Genomic DNA, 26098 nt, shown 5'->3' on the forward strand with positions numbered 1-26098 from the left:
CTGCTGCAGCTGAACACCACCACCTACCATAGTGCCCTTACTGCCAAAGGTTGCACATGCTGTCTCCCTTGTATTGTCCATACATACTGCTTCCAAGTAGCTTCTGTGTCTGTGGCTCCTTCACTGCTAAGATGGCATTCTCAGAGCTGCACTCCCAGTCCCAAGATGGCCTGGCACTACCTTCCATGCCAAACTTAGTGTGGGTATGGGATGGATGCTGCTTCTCTTTTAGGAATGCCCTCCTATATGACTTGCATCTTCATTGGACAGAATGCTTTCTTGGATTCTGGAGCATGTCTGTCCAGGTGGGATAGTTCTGGCCTTATCCCGCTTTGTTTGCCCTTTCCCATTGTTGTATTCCAACTCAGAGTGAGATTTCTCTTCTTCATGCTGCCCCAGCTCTTCTGATCAATGCCCAACGAGCTATCTGGGATATCTTAGCCATCATTTCCTCAGCCCCTCCTTCATATGTACATGCTGGAATCCCCTAGCACATACGTATGCTTCCAGGAAGAATCCCACACTAGGCTCAACCTACAATGCCCTCTTCAGGTTTATCAACGAAAGTGGTGTGTGGATCAATTGTTCAGCTGCTGCAGAACTCTCTCACCAACCCCATCCCTTGCCAAAGGCAAGCCGAGTGACCAAAACATGAGCTGTTGATCTGCCAGCCACTCAACAAAGGAGCATTTCAGTAGGATGTAGCATCCTGCATTTCATCCTTGTCACCTTCTTCCCCCTCTTCCTAAAATCTGGTCCACCATTCCACTCCAGCACCCCAAACATCCTATCTTCCTTGAGCAAGCAGAGACTGGTGGGACTACTGCCCTGAATCAGCCTGTTGTTGTTCATTATTTGGAGTTCCATATAGCTTCATGGATCTTAATCATTCCTTAGCAGTGTTTGGAAAGCTAAAACAACTGTGGTTTGTTTGCATTCAGTGTGTTTGTAAACCCAGCCAATAACTGTGTTTTTGAATCCACACAACATGCATAAGCATGTTTCAGACCACAAAGCTGGAATCATACAACATGCTAGGTCAAAATGAGACAAACCATGTTATGGCTTAACATGATGAATATAGAGTAGTGCTATGGTGGGTATGCTTGAAATTCTGAAGTGAGGTATCAGCTATGTTTTTAGATAGAGAGGTATTAGCAATGTACACAAATGTCCATGTGAGCTTTAGAAACCAACTTTTTGCAAACTGTCCTTTTATGTTGCTGTGGAAGCTTTTTTTTTTTTTAATCGTATGGCATAGCAGTTCGGTGTTCATGCTGCTTTTCTTGCTGGGAAATCCTTGTGAGGTCCAGCAGCCAGATGTGTAGACTATTTCGCCGTGAGAAGTCATGTTGCCTAGGGTGCACCATAAGGAGGCTAGTCTACATTGCACTGAGTTGGGGTGAGAGAGAGGGACTGGCCCGAGGTCACCCAGCCGGCTTTCATGCCTAAGGCGGGACTAGAACTCACAGACTCCTGGTTTCTAGCCCAGCACCTTAACCACCAGGCCAAACTGGCTCTCTCTGTGGAAGCTGAAGCATCACTTTTGATGGGAAGCGCTACAGTACACCTCCTGCTAGAGCACTGGACAAAACAGACAATCATACCAGTTCCAGGAGTCTGGATGATAAGACAAATGTCAGTAAAGCTTGTGTGAAATATTGTAATGAAATCCAACATACCCTGGACATTTAGCCTGGCAACTAACTGCGGTGGTGATTCAATCCTTGAGCTAATACATTGGTACAGGAAAAACAAAGAGCACTGAGAAAATGTCAGCCTCAGTTGGGGGCTTAGATCATACTTTCACATAGTAGGCTAAGATACGGAGTGCTGGCAAAACACAAAGCCAAACCAGGGACACCGAAGAACATGAGGGAAGGAGTGGCATACCTGGAAACTGCAGGCTTTACAGAATTACAGAAAAATATTTTAAAGGAAACCTAAAAGGAGAGAAAATCATAAATCTTCCACCAAGATTAAATTTCAGGATTAAGATTAACCCTCCTTAAAAAGAAAGCCACACGAAGTGGAGTGTTAAATTATAAAAGAAAAAGAGGGCTGGGAAGTGAATTGTCCTGTTTCCTCAAGCAGTTTTGTTGGATTAGAACTTCCATCAGATCCAGTTTACATAGCCAATAGCTGTGCCAATATATGGGGATGGAGGGGATTTTTGTCCAATGCACCAGGAGAATGCCAGCTCTAGGGACGCTGAATTATGTACGTTAATTTTTTAATTTATATTACATTGATATCCTACCACAATCAGATATTACTTTTGGAAGTTTACCAGACATATAGAAAATAACTAAACCTTCCACAATAACCCTAATTAAAAGCATCTAAATTCAATAAAACCACAAAACAAACATAATGAACTAAAAGCGTGCACTGATACGTTGAATCAATGCATTCTGAGTTATAAACCGTCTACAAAAGAGCTCCATATGTATGATACGTATCCCTCTGTATGCATTAAAATTGATACGTGTCATGATTATGCAAACTTAGATGTAAATAAGAGGATTAAAAACATCAGGGCTGCCCATGTGATTTTTGTCCCAGTTTTCTGTTCCTCTTCTCACAATGCAGTGTCTTGTAATCACTGGGCATGCTAAACCATCACTGTTCATGCGGCTGTTTCAAGGCCCCTGCTTATTATTTTGATGTTTCTGAAACTCCTGAAGATGGCCACAACAGTGCTGAGGATAGAGAAGGTAAGAGCTTGATCGTTCCTGAGAAAACCGTTCCCTCCTCTTTCACAACGGAAGGGTCTTTATGTTCTGCTGCTGCTGCTGAGGTTAACACAGGCTGTGCTGCTGGAGTTTCAGTTTTGTCTGGATAGTTGGCTGCTTACTCTTCCTTCTTAAGTCTTTCTGCAGCTTTTTATATGGCATCAAAATACCATTCATTGCGTTTCTAAACTTCATGCCACGTTCCATAAAAGAATCGGTCTCTCTTACCTCATCAGCCAAAATAGCTGGAGGCTGCAGTAGCGTATCTAAATTTGATAAAAACTTCAGTTTGAGGTCTTCATCTTACTTTTCTTAATTATCTTCATCATTGCTTGATGATGCAGTCAGCCCTTGAATTTCTTCCTCCCTTAGATCATAAGAATGGAAATACAAGAGCTGATTAATATTTATTCATTTGCATGTCTTCAGATCCATCACCTACCTGTCATCAAGAAAGCAAACAATGTAGAATATCTTATCGGCAACATGAAAATCAGTCAGACCATTAACAATCTTGCACCAACATGAGGGCATTAAGGTTGGGTTGTTCCGTGTTCTCCAAAGATTCCTAAAAGATAGAGCATGAGCAATAGTGTGTCCTTTCCATGCATCTTCTAAAGTCAGATTTGGGATGTTGTCAGGCAGTCATACTGTATGTATAATCTGCAACTCATATACTGTAATAGCTTTTAAAAGCTTTCATAGCAATTTATCCTGAAGGAGCAAGGTGGTGTTTAGAAGAGGGGGGAAAAAAAAGTATTACTCCAATAATTGGATGTGCAAACTGTATGGCCAGGAGCATTACTGAGGACCAGCAACACCTTGAAAGCTATGGGTTGTTTGTTTTTAATGCTTTACTTCTTCAGCAAAATAGTTCTTAAACTATCCACGAACAGCATACCAGTTATGCATGCTTGTCTGTTTGCTCTCCAGGAGAAGGAGATGGGTCTTATTCTTGTCCTTAAGAGTACCTGGGGCTAAGAGTGCAATACAAAGCTATAGGCTTCACCATGAAGTCCCCTGTAGCATTGCCCCACATCTGTCTTGGCAGTCTCAAACCCCTTTTTCCCTCTTTGGAAACTGCAATCTGTCACATGCTTCCAGAAAGAGCCAGTTTCATCGTCACTGAAGACCAGATCCAATAATTAACTATTTCCTTCTTTCACTTTCTTTAATTTGGCAGGAAACTTGGATGCTGCTTCAAGCTCTGCTAAGGCCATCTCTCCTGTCAACTTTATGTCATGCAAATTATAGCATTTCTTAACATTTTCAAACCTGCCTTTGCTGGCCATAAACTTCCTAGGCTCCCCACTTCATGTAGTGACCATGAAATATTTGTATAGTTTCTTAACTTTATTCATAATTGTTTCACGCCCATTGCCATTTTCTTCTGACTGTTCTTCCATCCAAATACTGAACCTTGCTGTCTCTTCTTTATGTTTGGATCATGTGTTGTATATGAGACCTTAAGAAACATTGCTGTTCCATTAAAAAAAAAAATTACAGCTCCTCAGTTTTCTTAATTATACCAATAGTGGATTCTGAACCATCAACCAACAGCAATTTTATTTATCTCTTCATGTCAACATTTTTTTTTCTTCCAAGGTAATCAAAGATCCAGACAACTTAAGTCACAGGCACTTTATAACATATGAGACAAGATCAGACCAAGTGGTTCTACAACTTTTTTTAGGAATATGCAAGGCAAATCGATTTACAGAAAATTCCCCACAGATAATCAGATGTGTGTGTGTGAGGGAGTACTGCTGAGATTGCTAGATCTGCATTCATACTTCCTTATTAATCAAAGTCAAGTCATGTTCTGTACCCATTTTGGACAATGCCACAAAACCAACTGTAAAAGTCTAATATGTGGCACAGAGAAGGTTTGGTTTACTCATCATGCTAATCCATGGTTTGTTTTAACAGTGATTTGTTGATTGAGTCACGAAGGCTGGATTCACTTGACATGCTAAAGTCAGACCAAACTATATGATGGGTTAGCATGAATGAATCCATTGTTTGCACGTGAGAGACAGAGATGTGGAGGTTAAGGAAATGATTTCTTTTTTATTCTGCTGCAATCTGCATTGACACCAAGTACTTTATAGCCCTATAACAATTAAAGAAGGAAACACAAACCAAAACCACCATTATAATAATATAATAGCTTATATAGCACCCACCCATCCTTCTCAAAACGCTCTGTGGGAAAAAACTGTTCTCACTAGCTCCCAAAAGGCTGTGAGCACTATTCTGACTACAAGGGGAAGGCTATTCCATCATGTAGAGCAGTGTTTCTCAACCATGGCAACTTTAAGATGTCTGGGCTTCAACTCCCAGAATTCCCCAGCCAGCCATGCTTTATAAACCTTTATAAATTAATGGATGGGATCTCCATCAATAAAGTAACCATTGCTGCTTTCTTAGAGCCTAACGTGTTCCAAATATTTGTTCAGACTAATTCCTTATCTTTACGAAATGGAAAAATGTATTTCTTACCTAGTTTTTTTTTTTAACTTCAGGACTATTAACAACCGTTAACAAAGATCCCAGTAAGACAGCAAAAACTTTGCCCTTGAGAATAAATCTTAATTTAATAGGCTTTTACCCAAATAAATAGGTAGGAATTAGGCAGCACTAGTCTGCCAGAATGCCAAGCTCTGAAAGGTGTGTGAGAGACGGTGGAGGTTTTAAAAAGCTGAGAGTGGTTTGAGAGTCGGGGAAGAACAAAACAAACTTGGGAGGTGTGATGCCACACAATGTAATCCTTATTCCGAAAGACGTTCTCTGAGAATACAGTAATGGAATTAGACAAAGATCTCATTTCACCAAGAGAAATCAAAATATGCTGCCTTCAGGATAATGCCTGCAGAAGTGCCTGCTTCAGTTCGTCCTATCTTGTCAAAGATACGCCCTACTAGAATGATGAAATGGGGGCAAATTTTGGACAGAAGTGGGGGGAGGATAGTTATATATCCTTTATCTACTCAGTCCGTGTCCCTCTCATAGATTTCATGGCAGAAGGAAAAAAACGTTAAAATGAAAGAGCTCCTTCTTCATGTCAAGAACTGTCCTATTCTATAACAGAGCATGCTAATCATCACACAATCACAGATCTTCAACACTCGTATGCTGGTATAAATTTCAAAATTACTTTTGCCGAGATTCAAATTGGTTGAGATCACATGCATTAAGCCATAGTTTGTATCACCATGGGTTATTGACTAAACCACAATTTGGCTAAGTTTACACAATTGATTGATTGATTGATTGATTTGCTAGCTATATTTGTACCCTGCATTTATTTTGCGCAACTCTAGGAGGCATACATAATGTTCCCTCCTCCTATTTTCCCCACAACAAAAAGTCTCTAAGATGAGCTGGGCTGGGAGAGTGGCTGACCCAAAGTCACCCAGCTGGTTTTCATGCCTAAGGCAGGACTCATGGTCTCTCAGATTCTAGTCCACACCTATGTCAAACTGTGGTTAACCACTATATCAAAATGTTTGACATAAAGTGCACACTTTATGCCAAACAAAAACCAAAGAAACCACATTAACATTTTAAATGCTGAGTGAAACTGGTCAATGTGTAGCCCAGGATTATATCTTTCTGGTCTCGTGTCACAAATACTTGAAACACAGAAGGCGGCACTCTGCTGATGGGAAGGATAGGAGGGAGGCACTTAGTCAGACACAAGGAGCACCTGTATAAAATTATCTATCCCAGAACACTCAGAGGCTAGTGCAGAAAGGAAACAAGAATACCTAGAAATCCTGCATATTTCTGACCCAGGCATCAAATCCCCAACTCTGCTCTAACAAAAGTGTCAGAACAGAGGACAGGTAAGCAAAGACAATGAGGAACTCTTGCAACAATAGATAGCAGTGGTGACTGTCCCCCAGGTCTCCCCACTGTTTTCTGTATGAATACAACTCTTGTCTGATCCAACTGAGAAATCTCTCATATACAAAAGAGGAGGCTCCAATCCCACATAGAGATAAACTCCCTGTAGACCAAGGCAAGGATCTATTACCATTGTTGGCCAAGTGCTCATGAGCACTTTTGCTCAGCAGAGCATAACTAGTTGAGACATTGTTCTGTGGAAGGCAGTATCATTTAGTCCACTGTTTCTCAATCTTAGCAACTTTTAAGATGTGTGGATTTCAACTCCCAGAATTCCCCAGGTAGCATGGGGAACTCCAATCTGGGACTCGAAGTCCACGTGTCTTAAAGTTGCCAAGGTTGAGAAACCCTGTTTTAGTCATCAAAGACTGTTTTTCAAAGACTTTGCATATCCAGGTACAGGCTCTGTGTATGTTCTGTTCCTTATTCTATTTCCCCCTTTTTTTACCAGTTGCTCTTCTGCAGGTACAGAGTGAACTCCTCACCCTATTTCCCAATCCCATATTCTCAGCAGAGTGCAATGCTCATTTCCCTCATGCCTCTAGAGACACCAGAAATGTCTGTTTTTGCTGCCATTCTTGTATCTCCTGTTGGCTGCTTTGCAAAGGGTCTTTCCCAGGAAGGTATAAGTAGAGTACTGCCTAGGTCAGCATCCTGGTATGTGTAATGCATTTTATGTTCATGACACAGCAACAGTGAGGCGCATGAGGGATGAGATCCTTTCTATAAGAATGCAGATAGACTTATTAATTTGTACCTCACTTTCCTTTCTGGGGATTATGGCAGAGTACATAGAGTACCCCTCTCCCATTTTTCCCCACGACAGCCCTGTGACATAGTTCGGGCTGAGAGAGTGACTGGCCCAAAATCACCCAATGAGTTTCCATGGCTGAGGCTGGCCCCAGGTCTGCCTGCTTCTAGTCCTATACCTATGCAGCATGCCTACTGGCTCTTTGTCTTCAGTATCACAATTACAGCATAGCAGACTTGACAATAGCGGAACTTTTGTGATTGACAGTCCTGTGACTGTATTTTGCATGTTGTAATGCCTCTTTCAGAATGTCAGAATAAGCAGTTTCATTGTTTTTGTATAATGGTACCTTAAGAAAGGGAGGATAATGGAAAACATTTCAGAGACAATTTAAATCAAAATGCAGCTAGTTGTGTTTTCATGCATACATTTATTTAATCAGTGGGGCTTGTTCTCGTACACATCCATAGGATTGCAGCCCTTGTTGACTCTGAGTTTAAAATAATACATTTTTCTTAAAGGCTAACAAGGCTAACTTTATATGACTATTATGCATGCATCTAACATTATGTGCCCTCAAGTGGGTGTCAGTTCTTAGTGATGTGTATCTAATATAGGTGCGCATATCTTCCTTATAGTTTTAATATTTCTATCAAGCGTCGGTCACCCTTCTTAGACACTGGAATTGAGGGACACACTGCCCTTGAGGTCACAGAAGCCAAGGCTATCATATTGAGGATGAGGGTCATCCGGGGTCAACCGGGTAACTAACATCCGGGCCTTCTGGTCTCAGTTGGCGATTCCCGCCTCCTGCACATGCGCATTTCCAAGCACCCTACCATTTGTACGAGCTAGACACGTGGGCGACACGTTTCCTTCCCCTCATTTCGCACATGCGCAGACCTATCTGAGGGACACGACAGGCGCAAGCCTTTGTTTCCTCTTACGCATGTGCACTGGACTTAGCCATTACCGGAGGAACGCCCCCTCTTCCCTAAAGCTCCGTCAGGAACTGAAGGGCTCGCTTTCGTTTCTCGATTGGTCACGCGAAGAGCGTGCGCACGGCGCCGGCAGGAACCTTACCGAACGTGCGCTGCAGGAGGGCGCGCGTAGAGCGCAGGCGCAGAGCGAGGCCCTGCCCTCCCCAGGGACTCATTGTGCAGCAACCGGATTGACTTCTTCTCGTGCGCGCGGGCCAGCGGGATCCGTGTCGCCCTTCCCCCTCTTCTTACTTCACAAGCAAGCGCGAGCCTGATAGGGGACAGAGCCGTCCACTCCCTCGGCAGGAAGGGGTTTGAGACCGCTCGCGTCGCGGCCCTGTGCGCCAACATCACAACCTTCCCCCTCCTTCCTTTTTCCTCTCTCTCTCGCGGCCTCGCTCCCTTCCATCTTCTTTCCCCCTCCCACTCCCCCGCGATTCCCCTCACGGCCCTCACGTTGCCTCCGGGGCTCGAGGCTTTCCCTCCCCCCCTCCCGAGGCGCCGGCTTACAGAGGGGACGAGGCGGCCAAACGGCGCGTCCTCCCGGAGGATTCATTCCGCGGCAGCAGGTGGGATCGAGGCCCACGTTACAGGCGTTTGTTTTGCTGACGCGCGCAGGCGAAGCCAACGGAACGCGGGTGTGTGGGGGACGCGTCTGCCTGCCTCCCCCCACTGTTTCCCAGCATTTAACTCTTCCACATTTCCGCGACGGCCTGCCCGCCAGCCAGTTTCCCCTTCCGGGCCGGCAGGAGCGCACGGCGTTGCCTGTCTCGCGGGCTCAGCCTGAAACAGCCGCACTCTCTGCGTGCCGCGGCTGGGTGACTGATCGGTGACCCTTCGCCTTTTTCTTTTTTTCTCATTTTTAACTCGCCGCTTCAGGCAGCGTAAAGGCGGCCCGGGGAGACGCGCGCGCGCACGGGGGAAGAGTCTCGGCCGCCCTCCCCCCTTCTCTCCTTTTTTCCACCCTTTCGCTCAACGGCCTTGAACGCGTGCTGAGGAGGAGCAGGGGGCTGCCTTCATCTCGCGGCGTCCGGCCCTTTTTCTCGCTGCCGCCGCCAGCGCCATGTTGAAACAGCCGCTGCCGCCGCCCTCCCCTCAACCTGCTGCGCCCTCCTCGGGCCCCCCGCCTCCGACCACGCCGACGCCGCCGCCTCCGGCCGCTGCCGCCGCCGTTGCTGCCGCCGCCTCCCGCAAAGCCAACCCGCCCCCTGCCAGCCCCAACGGGAACCTCAGCCCCGGGGCCGCGGGCGGACCGAGAGCCACGATGATGGCTCCCCCTGGTAGCGGAGGAGGAGCCCCCCCTGGAGGAAGCGGCACCAGGTACGCTTGAGCAAAAGGCGCTGGTTTCTGTGGGCGAGCAAGAGGGGGTCCGGACTGAGACTGAAAGGGAAGGGCTGTCTATAGTGCTCCCGCCCCAAAAGGGTTGGCGAGGAGACTGGCCGGGTGGGAGAAGAGTGTGTGTGTGGCTCCGATAAGCGGAGTTGGGCTGCTTTGCTGCTGATTGGATGCCGCTCTACTCAGCGTACGCCCTGTCGGGAGCAGAAGACGGACACCGCTTGACTAGGTCCCCTGCGCAGAATCTCCGCCAGCCATCCATCTCTGGTGTGTGAGATTTAGGAAGGGTTGCGCGTGGCTCCCCTCGTCTTCTCCCTTTTGAGAAGGAAGGAATGGTCGATCCCTCACGAGCGGAGTTGCACTCCTTGGCATGGAGCAGGATTTGACTACTTAGGGTGGATGAATTTAAGCTGCAGTTGAGTATCTGAACTATATTTTCTCAGAATTAAATTCGGTTGGTGCAACCTGATGTATAACATATAGGCACCAGAAACAACTATCAAACTGAGACTTTCTTTCAGACATAGCAACGTCTGAGCTGTCTTGTTCTGCTTAATTAAAAGAGTCGTCTTATATATGAGCAGTGATAACTTCTAGAAATGAGTTTTGCCTAGTTTGCTACTTAAAGTTTTTTTTTTAATTTCAGTAGCCTAGTAGATAAATTTAATTGATCAGCCATTTACAACTGACAAGGTGGTACTTAATGTTATTCATTTCAGCTAGTATGGCATTTGAGACAGTGTTCATATTAGCCACTAAAATAATCTTAAAATAATCTCTAGTTTAAGGAATAGTAGAACTACATAAAATTTTCTGAGCCATACATCAATTTTATAAACAAGATTGTTGGGTGAGTGGATATCTATATTGGAGATCTTGTTCCCAGGAGTTGAGTACTTTTTATGATCATTCTGGCTATGACAGAGAGCAAGGAATATTAATTAACGAGCTCTTCATGATGTTTAATATAGAGAGCTCCTTTTGCTGTTCTGATTGAATTATCACTGAATTATCACCTAATCATTTCCCATTTATTTTAAATTGGCTAGGGAATTCTGATGAATTGTACAAAATTTTATTCTGAATTTAGGTAAAGTAATTTAGAAAGCTTAGAAATAATGGCTATGAGGCAAAGCAAACCCATTCTAAACTTCTGTTCATACACTGAGAAAATGGTTGGGTAGATGTGCCAATAATCCAGTTCATGTCCATTGAAGCAACATCTACTTTTATGTGTTTGTAGAGGATGCTTTCATGTATAGTCTGTGCACTGATTTTTCAGAAAGTTGTCCCCATATCATGGAAAGGAAGCCATGCTTTTGTTACCTGAATTAGGAAGTCTCTGTTTAATTATCTTGGTAGTAAAGTATGGGGTTCTTGTTAGAGGCTAGAGCTCCTGTGAATTAGATTCATAAGGAGTGACGAATTTATACACCAAATGTAGCCTGTTGGTTTGAAAAGTTTACATTTTGGAGATTGCATTATTTTCTTCTTACACTTGCATCTGATTCATTTTCAGGGGTCAGAGTACAGGCAAAGGACCTCCACAGTCTCCTGTAAGTACTAAGTTGGACTATAAGCCATTTTGGATTGTCATATCTAATCTGTATGATTTGTGTTACATGACATTTGAGCTTTCCACTACCAGACTTTGCCAATAAATATATCTGCTAGCAGGCTTCAGTTCTTAGGACTACAAATGTACCCCCAACCTAAGAATTTTTTGAATCATGTCATGTGGTAAAAGACTGTTCCTAGAATCTTAGGTGTCTGCTCTGACTACAGTAAAACTATTGCTGTGTCTTTGTGTTATGTTTGCATTATATTTCTCTCATTTGCAATTCCTGTAACAGTAGCAAAGTATAAATAGTATCTGGAGTAAAATAATTTCATGTAATAAATTTAGTTCAAAACTGGTAATGCTAAATTTCCTGTAAATTTTCAGCATAATATCATTTGACTGTGGTTGAGGTGCAGAGAAGTCTGCTTATAACTAGTTTACAGTGGAAAACCTCTTTTTTTTTTTGTAAATTTGGAACTTTGTTAAGATTATTGGAGTTAAATCACTGAAAGGCACAAGTTTTGTTTTGAAAAAGGAACTACAGTGTACTTTCCGTATCAACCTGTGTCATAAGCCTCATGATTTTTATTTATTTTGTGACATAAATATTTGGGTGCCTCAATACTTAGGTACTGAATTGTGGTGGAAATCCCAATATAGTGTTCATTTTCAACTCTAGACCCTCTAACCAAAATGGATTGGAAGTAGTAACACCACTTGATCCTGTGCTAAGCCTCCTATACAATAACATTTATGAAAGAGGCTCCTTACTGAGAGAATAAATGACATAACAGCAATTTAGGCCTACATTTGTTACAACTGATGTTTACTTTTCTGGAATCTTTCAGTTACTTACCTAATAATTGGGAGTGCTGTAACATTGGGCAATGGATGGTTACAAATGTCTTGGTGACACTTATTTTTCCATCCCCCCAGGCTTTTGAGGGTGTTTATAACAATTCCCGAATGCTGCACTTTCTAACAGCAGTTGTGGTGAGTCTCCTGGTGATAAATTAAGGATATAGGACTGGAAAGGTCGACATACAGGTGCATGTTTACCTGGTGGAAGGTACATGGTGGAATTTCTTTCGATACAGAAGAGTTGAGCATTTGTGTTTATATAGGCATTGCTCACATGACATACTAATCCATGTTGTATTTTGATTTATAGTATCCTTTGACCTCAGATCCTCATTTTAAGGGCTTCAGTCCCAGCTACTCTGTGTTTTGGGTTGATTTTAAAATGGCAGCTGATGCCGAAATTGTAAGGTTGTCAACCAAAGGAGGGTGGGATGCTGACAAAGGCTAGTAGTTTGCTGTTTGGTTGGGGTATGTCTTCTGGATGTGTGCCTTACGAATGGTTTGTGCTAAGTGTTGTGCAAATGAGTCAGGGTTTTCTCTTGAATTTCTTCAGTTTACCTGCTTTATTTTAACAGCACTTCCAAATTGATTGATGCTAGGTGTATGTTTGGTGGGGGGGCAGGGAGGTTTCAGTTTACAGTTTGAAGTATCCCTGTATCCTTTCTTTAGTATTCCTTCCATTTGGTTCTCTTCCCAGGGATCAACATGTGATGTGAAAGTGAAAAGTGGAAGCACATTTGAAGGAATTTTTAAAACCTTGAGTTCTAAGGTGAATCCTTTTTTTTGCTGGCTAGTTTTCTTAGGATGTTTGGGTGCAGGTCCAATGAAATATTTAGCTTAATTGTACTTAAAATTAAATAGTTAGCTTTATTTTACATTGAAACTTACAATGCAGGCAAATATCCTTTCTCTGTACAAACTGTACAAAGCTTGCTTAAGCAGCCTGTTAATATGAGATTACAAGGGTGAATATCTGGCATTGGATAGTGCTTAGTGACCAATGAGTCGTGATACAGCATGTATTTGGATTTACGTGGTTTTCTATAGTAGGAATAGGCAGTCTGTATTAATTAAGATTATTTTTACAGTTTGAGCTGGCTGTGGATGCTGTTCACAGGAAGGTGCCCGATCAGCCAGTAGGGCCAAGGAGGGAGGATATTGTAGACACTATGGTTTTCAAGCCTGCTGATGTCATGTTAGTACACTTCCGCAATGTTGACTTTAACTACGCCACCAAAGGTAATACAGCCGTAAAATATCAGAATTAAGGTGTGATGGAGCCAGGCGGGGTGGGGGAGAACTTGAATCCTTTATCCTGACCTTTCCTTCTGTTCTGTGTCTTAGATAAGTTCACAGATTCTGCCATTGCCATGAATTCTAAGGTGAACGGGGAGCACAAAGAGAAAGTACTACAACGCTGGGAAGGAGGAGATAGCAACAGTGATGATTATGACTTAGAATCAGATATGGTAAGTGACTGGTATGGCTTGAGTCCCCAAAATAGATTTACTGGGGACTGATGCAGCTTTAGTGGTGCTTTGCTAAGCTGTGTTGCAGCAAAGGTATTGAAGCATTTATCTGTTATTTCAGTCTAATGGCTGGGACCCAAATGAGATGTTCAAATTCAATGAGGAAAATTACGGTGTGAAGACAACATATGATAGCAGTCTTTCATCATATACGTAAGTAAGGGTTTAGCCATGTATATGTGTGAGGGTTCGGGGGGAGAGAGCAGTTGATGACAACGGTACCATTCAGGAACGATTCTGTAGGCTATTCAAGTAGAGAAGTAGGCTCTAGATTGTTTCCGTTTCTTCTTCACTTAATAAATGAGGGTTGGTTAACATATCAGGACTCCTGCTAGTCCTTGCAAGGCTTTGATTAGTTGGCAGAAATCAGTGCGTAAAGAAAAAACAGTTGACTGACTGTCAAGGCAATTCAGAGGTCATTGTCTCAACCCTTTGAATATCTAACTGTCAGTATTTATGAGTAATTTCATCCTCTCCCTATTCTCATTTCCACCTATTTATCACGGGTTGTTGGTTGTTATTTTAGAAAATGAAGTCTTGATACCACTGAGAAGCAATGCTGTTTTTCTAGGATAAGACATCTTATATTCCAGTGGGCATAAAATTTAATTGCTGCCCTTGTGTTACCTGCATTTGAGGGTAGGATTCCAGGAGCCAATTTGGTTTAGGTGCTACACAAGAAACTGGGAGACCATGAGTTCTAGTCCTCTCTTGGAATGGAATGGAAGCCAGCTGGGTGACTTTGGGGCAGTAACACACTCCGCCCAATGCACCTCACAGGGCTGTTGTTATGGGAAAGATACAAGGAGAGCATTATGTATGCCTTGAGTTGCACGAAGTAAAGATGGGATATAAATCTAGTAAATAAACAATGAATACAGCGAATATTAGGCCACATGCAAGATGGTCACTTTGGATACCTACTTCTAGCCAATTTAGTTGTACTTTTTAAGAGTCAATATACAGCTTGGTTCACTACATTGCTAGGGCTTTTTTTATACTCCTAAGTTCACAGTATACAGGAGTGACAGAATCCTGTATTTGATTTTTCCATGCATGCATATATATGTACTCAATCCATTGTTATTTCCTCTAGTAGTAAGCAATATTAGTAAAGCATAGAAAAAGAGCAATGAGTAATGGACAAAAAATATTAAAGCAGGAAATAAAAGAAAATATAACTAAACCTAGTTACATAAACATTCACTACTAACGCTTCAGATCTTTCTGTACTTGCAAGCCATACTTGCTTTCTTTTCATCTGTGCATTACTTTATGTATTCCCTTTGTTCTTTAAATTTCTCCCCCCCTTTTTTTGAGGATCTCAAATCCATCCAGCCCATTTCTCAGTCTTCCCTTATACCCATTCACTCTTCCTTTATAGATTGTTTTTTTTATTTGATCCTCATTCATTCTCTCTATACAGCTAAGCCACCTCAAAGTACTGCTTTCATTCTGATTACTCATTTCTGTATTTAGTCTGCCTTCATTCTTGACCCTATCTTTTGTTTGTTTTACCACACTCAAACATCTCTTGACAAACATTTATTCCTCTCAGCAGATGTAGCAGACTATATATTACCCGTCTTTTTTATCGGCATGTATACATCTTAATGTTTTCCTATCCATTACCCCCTCTTTAGGGGCAGATATACTCCTACTAAAGTGAATAGATTTATCTCCTTGCTCTAATATTTTGCCATTTATGTGTAACATGGAGCGGTCATCCCATTTTTCCTTTGGATTCACAGCCAACAAAATGGCACTGTCTGCAAACAAAAGTACATGTACATTCATGTCTCCAACCAACCCTAATATGACCATTTCAGTTCCACTTTTGACTATATTGTTATTCCCATTTAGATTTTTTAAGTACTGTTTGCAGAATTCATTAACTTTGGTTTTATCTCAATATGGCACCAGTTCATACTGTTTGACATATATTTTAGTTCCTTCGTTCATAATTAAATCTACATCTTTCTTTCATATAGATATCCATCAAATCCAGCCCACAACATCAGATCAGTTACATCATTCCCCCTTTTTTTAGTGTCACAAATACAGCATACCTAGTTTTCTTCATTTAATTAATTTATATTCTTTACAGTTTATTCCTCTTATATTCCAAGTCAGAATTTTTATATTTCATGGTCATCAGCAAATGACCCCATCAATATAGACCTCCAGTACCTGTTATGGCTCTGATCATTCAAAGCTTTCTCATAACACCTTTTTATTAAAGAAAGAGTAAATTGGGTTACCAGCTATTGTCTCTGTTAATGGTAAGAACTTTACTGGTCAGTTTGGGCACATTTTGGCCAGTATGTCACCAATGCAGTACAACCAAATCCTGATTTTACCCCAAACACAATGTGTGGATTTATCTAGTAAGTAATAAGTGTTGTCCAGAGCTTGTTTGGAATTAGTTCTGGATTTGAAATTTGCAAACTCTAGGAAGTCCAGTCAAAAACCTTGAATTGTTGGGATCTGAGCTGTCTTTCACCGTGTTAGAAATGGAGAGCTGTTAGTGCTTCTACAGTAAAACAAGTTTGTGTTGTTTTGAAAAGATAGATCAGTAGAATTTGTTTGCTGTATATCCTTTTTTTCCTCTTCCAATGGCCCATCTTTTCATGGTAGAGTCCCTCTTGAGAAAGATAACACAGAGGCATTTCGGCAACGAGAGGCCAGAGCTGCCCAGCTGGCACGAGAAATTGAGTCAAGCCCACAGTATAGACTGCGCATTGCCATGGAAAACGATGATGGGCGCACGGAAGAAGAGAAGCACAGTTCAGTGCAAAGACAAGTGTCTGGAAGAGACAGTCCCAGTCTGGCTTCCAGGTAAGTTTGCAGCATCGGTGAAGAGGATAAAATATGTATTTAATCCCAATGTAATATCAGTATCTTTGTGTTTTATACTTGGTACGTTAGCTGTTCTGCATGGCTCAGGCAGCATTTCTTAGGGTGATTCAGAAAGGTAATCAAAAATAATGTTTGAACAGCAAGATGCCTTCTCTAGTATAGAACAAGTACTATTTGTGGCTGGTTTACTCTATATATTTGAGGAGGAAATAATGTTAAGGTCCCACTGTGACTTGGAAGCTTGCTCACCGTTGATTGCCAGTCTCCTTGCTTTAGATGTTTCCTTGCATTTTGCATTTAACTTCTTGAATGAGCAAAGTTGTGGTAAGGAGGTTTTCCTCCTTACTCTGCCACTGTATTTTTCTCTTTGCAGAGAAGGCAAATATATACCACTTCCCCAGCGTGTCAGAGAAGGTTCCAGAGGAGGCATACGCTGCAGTAGTTCTAGAGGAGGGAGGCCAGGCATGGGCTCCTTACCGCCCCGTGGGAGTTCACATCATTCAGAAAGCAACACTGGCTCTGTTCCAGAGCAACGAGGTATCAATGGAGGTGAGGCTGAGGATCGCAGGCTTAAAAATGGAGATATTTGAATGGATTGAGTTACTTTAATGAGGCAGACTCAGTTGTCTCATCTGACTATGAAATCTCATGATTCTGTTTTCCCTATTTTCTCACTGTATCAGGATGGAATTTTAAATGGTAAAGGATGGGATAAAAAGTTACAGTAGGGAGGTTTGCTCTACATTACTTTTTCTATAGAGCAGTGCTTCTTAAACTTTTTTCTCCAAGGATCCCTTCACACTTAAAAATTATGGAGGACCCTTTTGTTTGTATGGGTTATATTTATCAATATTTACCATATTAAAAATTAAATTGATGCGTTTGCTGCCACTACCATTACTCATGGTTGTTTGATGGGATTTTAATATTGTATTATCTTCCAATATAGGCTGGCAAATAATTTTGATTTTAAAGACATCTGAGAGGGTCTTGGGGGACCCCTAGTGGTTCTAGGACCTCACTTTAAGAAACACTGCTCTAAAGGGAAATGCATTTTGAAATGAGATTGAGAAAGTTAAAGGAAGTGCTAGTGGAAGTTCAGCAAGAAAGGAAATCATGTGATAGCCAAAACTGATATGGGCAATTTAAGGGAAAACTCTGGAAGATCACGTGAATGCATGACAGCAGTAAAAGTCAATCAGGGAAGAGTCAGGGGTTAAAGCGGTTCATTAGAAACAATTGACTAGTGGAATAGAGATTCTATGGGGAGGTAAGGGATTTAACTATGTGCCATGCAGAAATTCTTGTGTGCTCCATAAGAGCACAGAAAACTAAATTCTGAATTATTTAAAAAGAAATGAAGTAGTAGTGACAATTACACGTAGTCCTCACTTAACAACTGTAATTGGGACTGGAATTTCTGTCACTAAGCAAAGCAGTAGTTAGGCGGAACATCACGTGACCACACTGCTTAGCAACGGCTGTTCTGGTAGTCCTGTTTGAAATCATTAGGCAAGGACCTCACACCCCTGCCCTGCCACACCCTCCACTTCAACTCCCCCTATCTCTGCCCTTTTGGCCTCGCAAAGAGCCAGCAGCTGCCTCAGCTGGGCACACCTCATCAGCGACTGGGGGAAGAAGACTGAAGGTCAGCAGGGGGTGGCAGGGGTAGGTGGCGGCAGAGTGCAGAGCAGCCGAAAGGGCAGAGCTGGTGGGGAGATAGGTGGGTGGAGAGAGTTGAAGCACACGCTGTGGTTGTAAATGCAGGCGGACTGCCACCAAATTCCAATCATGTGACGGGGTTGCTGCAATGGCTGTAACTTCGAGGACTGGTCATAACTACCATTAATTCAGCACCGTTGTAAATTTGGATGGCTGCTGAATGAAGGGTCGTTAAGTGGGAATTACAATACAAATTAACTTTGGGTGGTTTTTTTTTTTTACTTTATTGAATGAGGAAATTATTGAGATGTAATAAAAATGATCATCTGCCTTCACTGCAGTATCAGTCTATTTGAAGCCAGTAAGATAGCAGGACACTAAAAGTTGATGAGTAGAACGGTAGGGTGGGGTGGATAGTATACACAGGTTGAAATCAGAAATGTTTGTGCTGCTTTCTTTTTCACCTAGAAAAGCAAATCTGACAGATTCAGTGACAGCCATCTCCCCCACATTGCACGCCTAACTCCTAACTAGGCTTCTCCTCAATTGCCAGGGGGACCTGATTAGTATAATAGAATTTTCATTGTTTGCCAGTAAAGGAGAGCCATTGATGTCAAAGGAGCATTTGTTTTGTGCGTGTCTGGTTTTGATTCATCACCACCTATGGTTGCTTTGTTTTTAGGTCCATCCAGAATGTCTCCAAAATCTCAACGACCCAATCGAGGGGCGAAGAGTATGTCTTCCCCAACCAGCAGACCCATGGAAGTCTCCACTGCATCTCCTACAGGTAGAAGAGAGAATAAGCAGAAAATCTGATGGCTTTTTTGTGAGAGCCTTGATTTAAAAAAACAGCTTCATATAGTAGTCCTAATATCAAAAGCATCTTTGCTGTTACTCTATAGTGGGCCGTCTCTACGCTCCACGTTCACCGAAGTCTGCCTCAGCGGTTCCAGTCTCTTCCCAAGATCCCCCTGTGGGACCAGCTATCCCTATTGATCCTGCATCACCTTCTGAGTCAAGGCCTACTATGGAATCTAGTGCTTCCCCAACCCCTCCTTCACCTAAGGTCCCAGCATCTATCCCAGTAGCTGCTGTTGAAGGTAAGTACTTAAACTGGGAGTAAAGTGGGTTTTGTTGATTGCCAATCCACAAAGAAGGAATTAAAGATCCAGCAATGAAATACCCATAGGCATCGTGCTGGCCAGAGCAATCCCAGATGAGGTCCATAAGACTCCTCCCCAATTAAAGTGTCAGATGATTTCAGAGTTTCTGAGAATGTTGAGGATTTTATTTAGGTTTTTGATACCTGCTGCCCAGAAAGATTGCTGACTCCTAAACTTCTCTCTTTAGGTGTTTTTTTTCCCCTCCTGTTTCACCCTAGTAAGAAAAATGCTGAGATTTTCCAGTTTTTAAATCCTTGCTAGGTTTGATCAGTTGAAAAAGTTTTAAGATGGTAAACAAATTACTTGTCTGTCTGGAGAAGGAGAGTGGGGAATTTGAATAAATGGTGAGGCTCTTTGGGAAGTTGCTGTACTTTCCAGGCTCACTTCAAGCTTTTGTTCCTCTTTCCCTGCCAGGTATCTGCGGATGTAAAACCTAGCATACATTTTACCTCCTAACCTTTTCCCTCCTATTCCAGTTAAAGAGGTGCCTAGCTCTGCCACCAAAGAAGCCAGCAGGACTGTAGAAGTTATGGGACCCTCAGACTTGGTCAAACAGACTAGCAAAGGTTTGTTTCTTTTGTCTTTTTGAGCTTTTTGCTTGTTACTCTTAATGTCAGACTGGGATTATTTTGCATATTTTATATGGTATTTTGTGTATTGCTGGTTTTTTTAATAGTGAGCTACAAAGAATCTTTTTAAAGCCAGGCAGTGTCTAAATCTAATGAACTAAATAGTTAATTAATAAAACCACAGAGCTCACTAGATGACTTTGAGCCAGCTGCTTTGTCTCAGTGTAACCTACATTACAGGACTGTTCTGGGGATAAATGAAGGAAGACTTGACCCCCCTCCCCATTATGTCACTTTGTTCATTCAAAAAGGTGGTATCTCAATACAAAATTAAATAATTCTTGCTAAGTAAAAAAATCTTAACAGATACATATAACATAGTTGGCCACCTGAAACAAATGCCATCTGGATTTGTAGGACTACAGCTGCATTAATCCTCAGCCAACATAATCCTGTTTAATGTCAGAGAGCACTAGATTGAGAAGACTAACAGAACTTGGAGATCGATACTAAAAGGTATTTTCAAGATCTAGGTTCTGAGTTCTTAACTGTGCAGTTGTGATTGTGCTGCTCTAGGTCTCCAAAATGAACAGAAGAGGAATCAGCTTGAGGAGCTGAGGAAGTTTGGAGCCCAGTTTAAGGTGAGAACATTCTCTAATTCCCATTCCCCTTCACTTAAGAGGGAGAAAAACATTGCACATGAGCATTTTTAAGGTAGATTTTTTTTTAATCCATTCAGTCATGTCCAGTTCTCAGAGACTGCCTGGACAAGTCCCTGCAGTTTTCTTGGCAAGGTTTTTCAGAAGTGGTTTGCCATTGCCTCCTTCCTAGAGCTGAAAGAGTGACTGGCCCAAGGTCACCCAGCTGGCTTTGTGCCTAATATGGGACTAGAACGCCTCCTGGTTTCTAGCCCAGTGCCTTTAACCACTACACCAAACCATCTCTCTTTAAAGTTAGAAACAAGGGATAAAAGTAGTTTTTCTGGCCACAGTTGCTTACCCCATATTTCTTCCTAGTTACAGCCCAGCTCCTCTCCAGAGGCCACCCATGATCCCTTCCGGCCTAAGGAGTCTCTTGAAGGGAAGGTAAAAGACAAACTTCCAGAGGTGTTGGTTGGGACAGGGGGCTCGTGTGAAGTGCCTGAAGAGTCTCCCAAGCCCAGCCTGGAGTTCTGTGAAGGCAGCAGCAAGGAGGAGAAAGGGTCCTCTGAGGGCACGGAGCGCCAGACCCAGACGGCCAGTCCTCTGGGTAAAGGGGAAGCGGAGGACAAGGAAGACGGCCCCGTCTCAGAGTGAGTCTGGGGGGAACCAGAGCAGATAAGGCTGCTTCCTGCTTCTTGTGTGTTCCTATCTCATCTCCATCGTACTCCTGTGCAGGCAGGTGAAGAAATCAACGCTGAATCCTAATGCGAAAGAATTCAACCCCTCAAAGACTCTTCTTTCGGTGGTGCGTAACTAGCTCCGGGGCGAGTGTGGTTTGATGGTGTGGGTGTTTGGATGAGAGCACATTCAGTTGAGCTCTCTTACTGCTTTCATGGTCCAGTGTCTAATAATTGCTGCCTTCTTTCCAGAACAAATCAACGAGTACGCCAACATCACCGGGGCCGCGCACGCATTCTACACCCTCCATTCCAGTGATTACACCGGGGCAAAGTGGCATGTACAGCACACAGTATATTTCTTACATCCCACAGATTCACATGAGCCCCGCTGTGCAGGTGAGGTGAGGGGGATTGTGTTGTGTGGTCCTGCCTTTGCACTGTAGGGCACACTGTATATTCTTGGTTCGATCCAAAGTATACTGGGTATGTTAATAAGGATACTATTAGAATTAACTAGCTTGCTGCTATTCTCTGCAGACACCTCAGATGTACCCTTATCCTGTTTCCAATTCTGTGCCTGGACAGCAGGGGAAGTACCGAGCTAAAGGTGGGTAGATGCTTGACCAGAGGTTGGTAGATCATAGGAAGTTTGCCTGGAATGCTCAACTGTTCTGCCACTTGGAGGAAAAACAAGGGTGTGAATGACTTTTCTTAACCCATTTCTTTTTCCTGAACAGGGTCTCTACCCCCCCAGCGTTCAGACCAGCACCAGCCAACCTCAGCTCCTCCCATTATGCAAGCAGCTGCTGCTGCAGGGCCCCCTCTGGTAGCTGCTACCCCATACTCCTCATATATCTCCTACAATCCCCAGCAGTTCACAGGACAGCCTACTATGATGCAGCCCATGGCCCACTATTCCTCGCAGGTGGGTACCATAAATATTTAGGGGGGGAAATATGTGTACTGATTTGTTTTGTTCATATTTTCTATTTTTTTTCCTTCCCTCCAGCCTGTGTTTGCCCCCATGCTGCAGAGCAACCCCCGTATGATGACATCTGGCAGCCACCCCCAAGCTATTGTCTCATCATCTACTCCACAGTATCCCCCGGCAGAGCAACCGACGCCCCAAACTCTTTATGGTACATTTATTGTTAGCTGAAGTCAGTTCACTCTTGAGCTTCCTTCCTTCCTTTCTTCTTTCTCCCCCCACGGTGCATTGTTGACTGCTGCTTGCTGCTTCTCTCCCCAGCCACAGTGCATCAGTCGTATCCCCATCATGCCACACAGCTGCATCCGCATCAGCCTCAACCAGCTACCACACCCACGGGCAACCAGCAGCAAACACAACATGCCGCCCCCAGCCCTGTGCAGGTACTTGGAGGGAGGGGGAAGAAGCAAGTAGGGGGTTCTCTATAGGAGACACTTAATGCTTGTTTGGCACTCACACCCTGCTGTTTGGTTTTGTGTTTGAAATTGGTCCTAGTGCACCATGATCCTTAAAGCTCTAGAAATTCAAGGCTGGCATGAAACGGGATGGAAGGAGTCTTGCTTTCAAAGTGAGGCTCTGTCTGTCTCAGTTCCTGAAACTGCTCTCTGGAATTGAAGCGCTAGGAACAGACTATTCATCCTTGCATGCTGTTATTTGGGGGGAAGGTGATCTAGGAATTAAACAAGATGCTGCTTTGCAACTACTTTTGATTTGGGTATTAATACAAGACATGTTTGGGGAGAGTATTTTCTGCAAATAGAATGCTGAACTGCGGACAAGTGGGTGGTTGGGACCCATAACTGATATATGACTTTTTTGGTATGATCTTCTAATCAGAAATGCTGTACTTTCTCTGGAAAATATGTTCAGAGTATGAATAATTTGAAGTGTATGACAACATGATAAATGAATCAGGATTAGAGAATGTAAAATCTTTCCTCCTTATATTATGGTTATATTACGTGAAGGAGATCAGAGAACAGGAAGGCTAATTTAATAAAAAGAATTCAATAACATTAACTAAAAATTTAATAAAATAGGGAGTCATTCCCCATCTTCCCACAGATGACCGTATGCTAGCCTGAATTTAAAACATGTTTCTTTTCTCCATAAAATACCAAACTTACACTACACTTAATAGCGTAGAAGGAAAAAGTACTGTAGATGTAATACAAACTCTGGTAGTCGAAGTGTGACTCTTGTGCTTTCTGTTCTAGCACCAAGCTGGACAGCCACCTCATTTGGCCGGTGCTCAGCAGCAGCAGAACCTTTACCACACAGCTACGCTGACAGCTACACCACCATCCATAACACCAGGGCCCAGTGCTCAGTCTCCACAGAGCGGTTTCGCACAGCCGGCAGTTTATGCCATTCATGCCCATCAGCAGCTGCAGCACGGATATACCAACATGGCCCATGTCACTCAGGTGAGTGTGCCTGACTCTGGGAAGGGGCTGCTATCTTGGTCATGGGAGGGATTTCTGAGTATCTATCCTCATAACTCTCTGTTCAGTGGTGTTTGACAACCCAGGAGAGGTGTATGACCAGTCAGGTTCTTTGCGGCAATTAATGTATGAGAAAAATGGAAGGGTAGTGATTTTATCTACTTGAGTACATGCTAGAATTGCTTGGAAAAAAATTTAAAAGTCATCAACAGTATACTAAACAAAGTTTGAGCAAAGATTGTCAGTATTAGTGAAGATGGTGAACAGGAACAGCAATTGTTTCATGAACTCCACTATTATTAAAAATTCTTTGAACAATTTCTGGAATTAGGTTAAAGGCCTCATCTAAATTTCAGCAGCATGAGTTGAATCAGTTGCTAAATATATGTTCCGAAATTAGAAAATTTGGCATTTTCTCTGCTGGCCTAATCAGTTGGTAAATTGGCATTATCATTTATCATTTATTCAGGTGGTCTGAAACTTTTTGTCCACTACAGGCCCATGTCCAGACTGGAATTGCAGCTGCCCCACCACCTCACCCTGGAGCTCCACAAGTCATGCTCCTGCATCCCTCACAGACTCATGGTGGACCCCCTCAAGGAGGTGTGCCCCAGAGTGGCGTGCCCACCCTTTCAGCCTCCACGCCATCCCCCTACACGTACATAGGGCACCACCAAGGTAAGTCAGTTGTTTAAAGCTAGGGGGCAGCGGGAAGGTGGCTTGATAGGACAGATGAGCCTCTCAGTGTACTGGACTGAAAAGTACTGTGGTCCCCATCTAGCCTGTCCATCTGGGTGAAAATCAGAGAAATTGTAGTCAGCATATCTGATTAGGATAAACTGACTACCCTGAAGGATAGATTGAGCATTGATGGATATTGGGAAGGGTTTGTCACTGCAGGTGACAAACATGCTGTTTTGGACTTTGGTGTGCCTTTGTGGTCCTCACTGCTTTTTTCTTCTCTTTCCAGTTCAGTCTCATCCCTCCCAGCAGCTTCCATTCCACACCCCTGGGAATTGATGTCCACGCTTCTCCCTGTGACCTGAGACCCCAGCCAGCTATGGCTCTGTTGCTGGCCCCCAAGCCTGGGCCATCCCTTGTGCCCACGGCAGAGGCCCCCGAAGGGATGCAGTCTGGCCCAGCCCCTCGGCAAGCACCTTCCTTTCCATTGGTTTAGTGAAGCCTGCCCAGGGTACTGTTGGCCAGCGGGATGGAGCAAGACCCCTTCCCATTGCCCGGAGGAGGGCAGGGTTTATTTTCTGTTATTTATAACTCCACTGGGGTTCCTAGAGCAAATGCCACTTTCCCACATTAACTTGACAAGGACATGACCATATGGACAAATCTTGACTTTTTATTAAGTAAAAATATTTAAAAAGTAAAAAAAAATAAAATTTTAAACTAACTAATGTTGGGCTTGGGGTGAATGTGTGGGAGGGCCAGTTTGCAAAGAGTAATCCTTATTTGTGCAGTATCAGGGAGGAAGACTTTGTGATCTTTCCCACATATGTAGCTCATCCAGACTCGGAGGACTGTTTTTGAATTCAGCATTACTGTCTAGCAGCATTATAATTCTTCCTCTCTGAAAATAGATCACCAAGGGTTGGTAGTTTGAGTGACAGTGAAACAGGTCCTAAAGCAGTAGTTTTTAGTGCTGGGGTTGCTCTGAATATAGTATGCACCAAATTAAATTTGAATTGATGCTTTTATTGGAATCAATTACCCCATGTTCAGTTTAAGAACTTTGGGGATGAACAGAAACAGCATATTTGTGCCATACTTTAGATTGGACTTTGCACCCCGCCCAGCCTTGGCAGGAATCTTGGTTACTATTGTTTTTTCAGAGTAGTTATAAAACAAAACAAGGATGATGGTGTGACTGATGTTAAATCTTTATTTGTAGAGACCATTCTGAATCACTTAAAAGCCCGTTTTATGCCTCAGCCAGTCGCCATCTGAGAATTGTTTTAAAATGAGTGCAGGGTTAAGTTCAGTGTTGTGGACCATGAGCTTTTCATTGCTCTTCAATGAAAGTTTTCATTTGTCAACCTGCTTGCAGTGTCATAGTCTTACTTTGATCCTGACTAGTCAATGTTGAGGTATAAGGGATCTGACATTGTATGTAAGAACCATGCAGCTGTAATCTGAATCAACAACTAGAGCAGAAAGTAAAGGAAAAATCTTTCCCCTCTTTTTTAACAGGAAAAAACACTAAGTACAGAAGAATACACACTTCAGAATTAAAGATATTACTAGTTCCTTCTCAACTATTTTAGTTCTGCTGGTCATATTTGTGAAACAGGTTGGCAATGCATAATCAGGCTAAAACTTGTACATTAAATTTTATCAAAATGCTGTTAGCGATTCATGTAATTAGTTGCAAAAATAAGGCTGTGTATGGTTGATAGTATTTAGTATCACTTAAAAAAA

At 42.9% G+C, this 26098-nt stretch overlaps 1 protein-coding gene across 1 annotated transcript; it reads left to right on the forward strand.

The window, feature by feature from the left end:
* Window positions 1-8480: 8480 nt before the first annotated feature.
* ATXN2L (ataxin 2 like) lies at window positions 8481-26022 on the forward strand. Its single transcript, XM_063301117.1, has 23 exons — window positions 8481-9695; window positions 11230-11266; window positions 12208-12264; window positions 12830-12901; window positions 13221-13371; window positions 13477-13601; window positions 13723-13814; window positions 16299-16499; window positions 16894-17069; window positions 18865-18969; window positions 19085-19282; window positions 19822-19911; window positions 20491-20555; window positions 20931-21205; window positions 21291-21360; window positions 21485-21631; window positions 21773-21842; window positions 21973-22160; window positions 22245-22374; window positions 22485-22606; window positions 23441-23650; window positions 24166-24346; window positions 24639-26022. Exons 1-23 carry the CDS (start codon window positions 9439-9441, stop codon window positions 24686-24688), a joined length of 3069 nt encoding a protein of 1022 aa, XP_063157187.1. The 5' UTR covers window positions 8481-9438; the 3' UTR covers window positions 24689-26022.
* The last annotated feature ends 76 nt before the right edge of the window (window positions 26023-26098 follow it).

This window comes from Candoia aspera, chromosome 4, assembly GCF_035149785.1.
Source record: "Candoia aspera isolate rCanAsp1 chromosome 4, rCanAsp1.hap2, whole genome shotgun sequence".
Taxonomy (NCBI): domain Eukaryota; kingdom Metazoa; phylum Chordata; class Lepidosauria; order Squamata; family Boidae; genus Candoia; species Candoia aspera.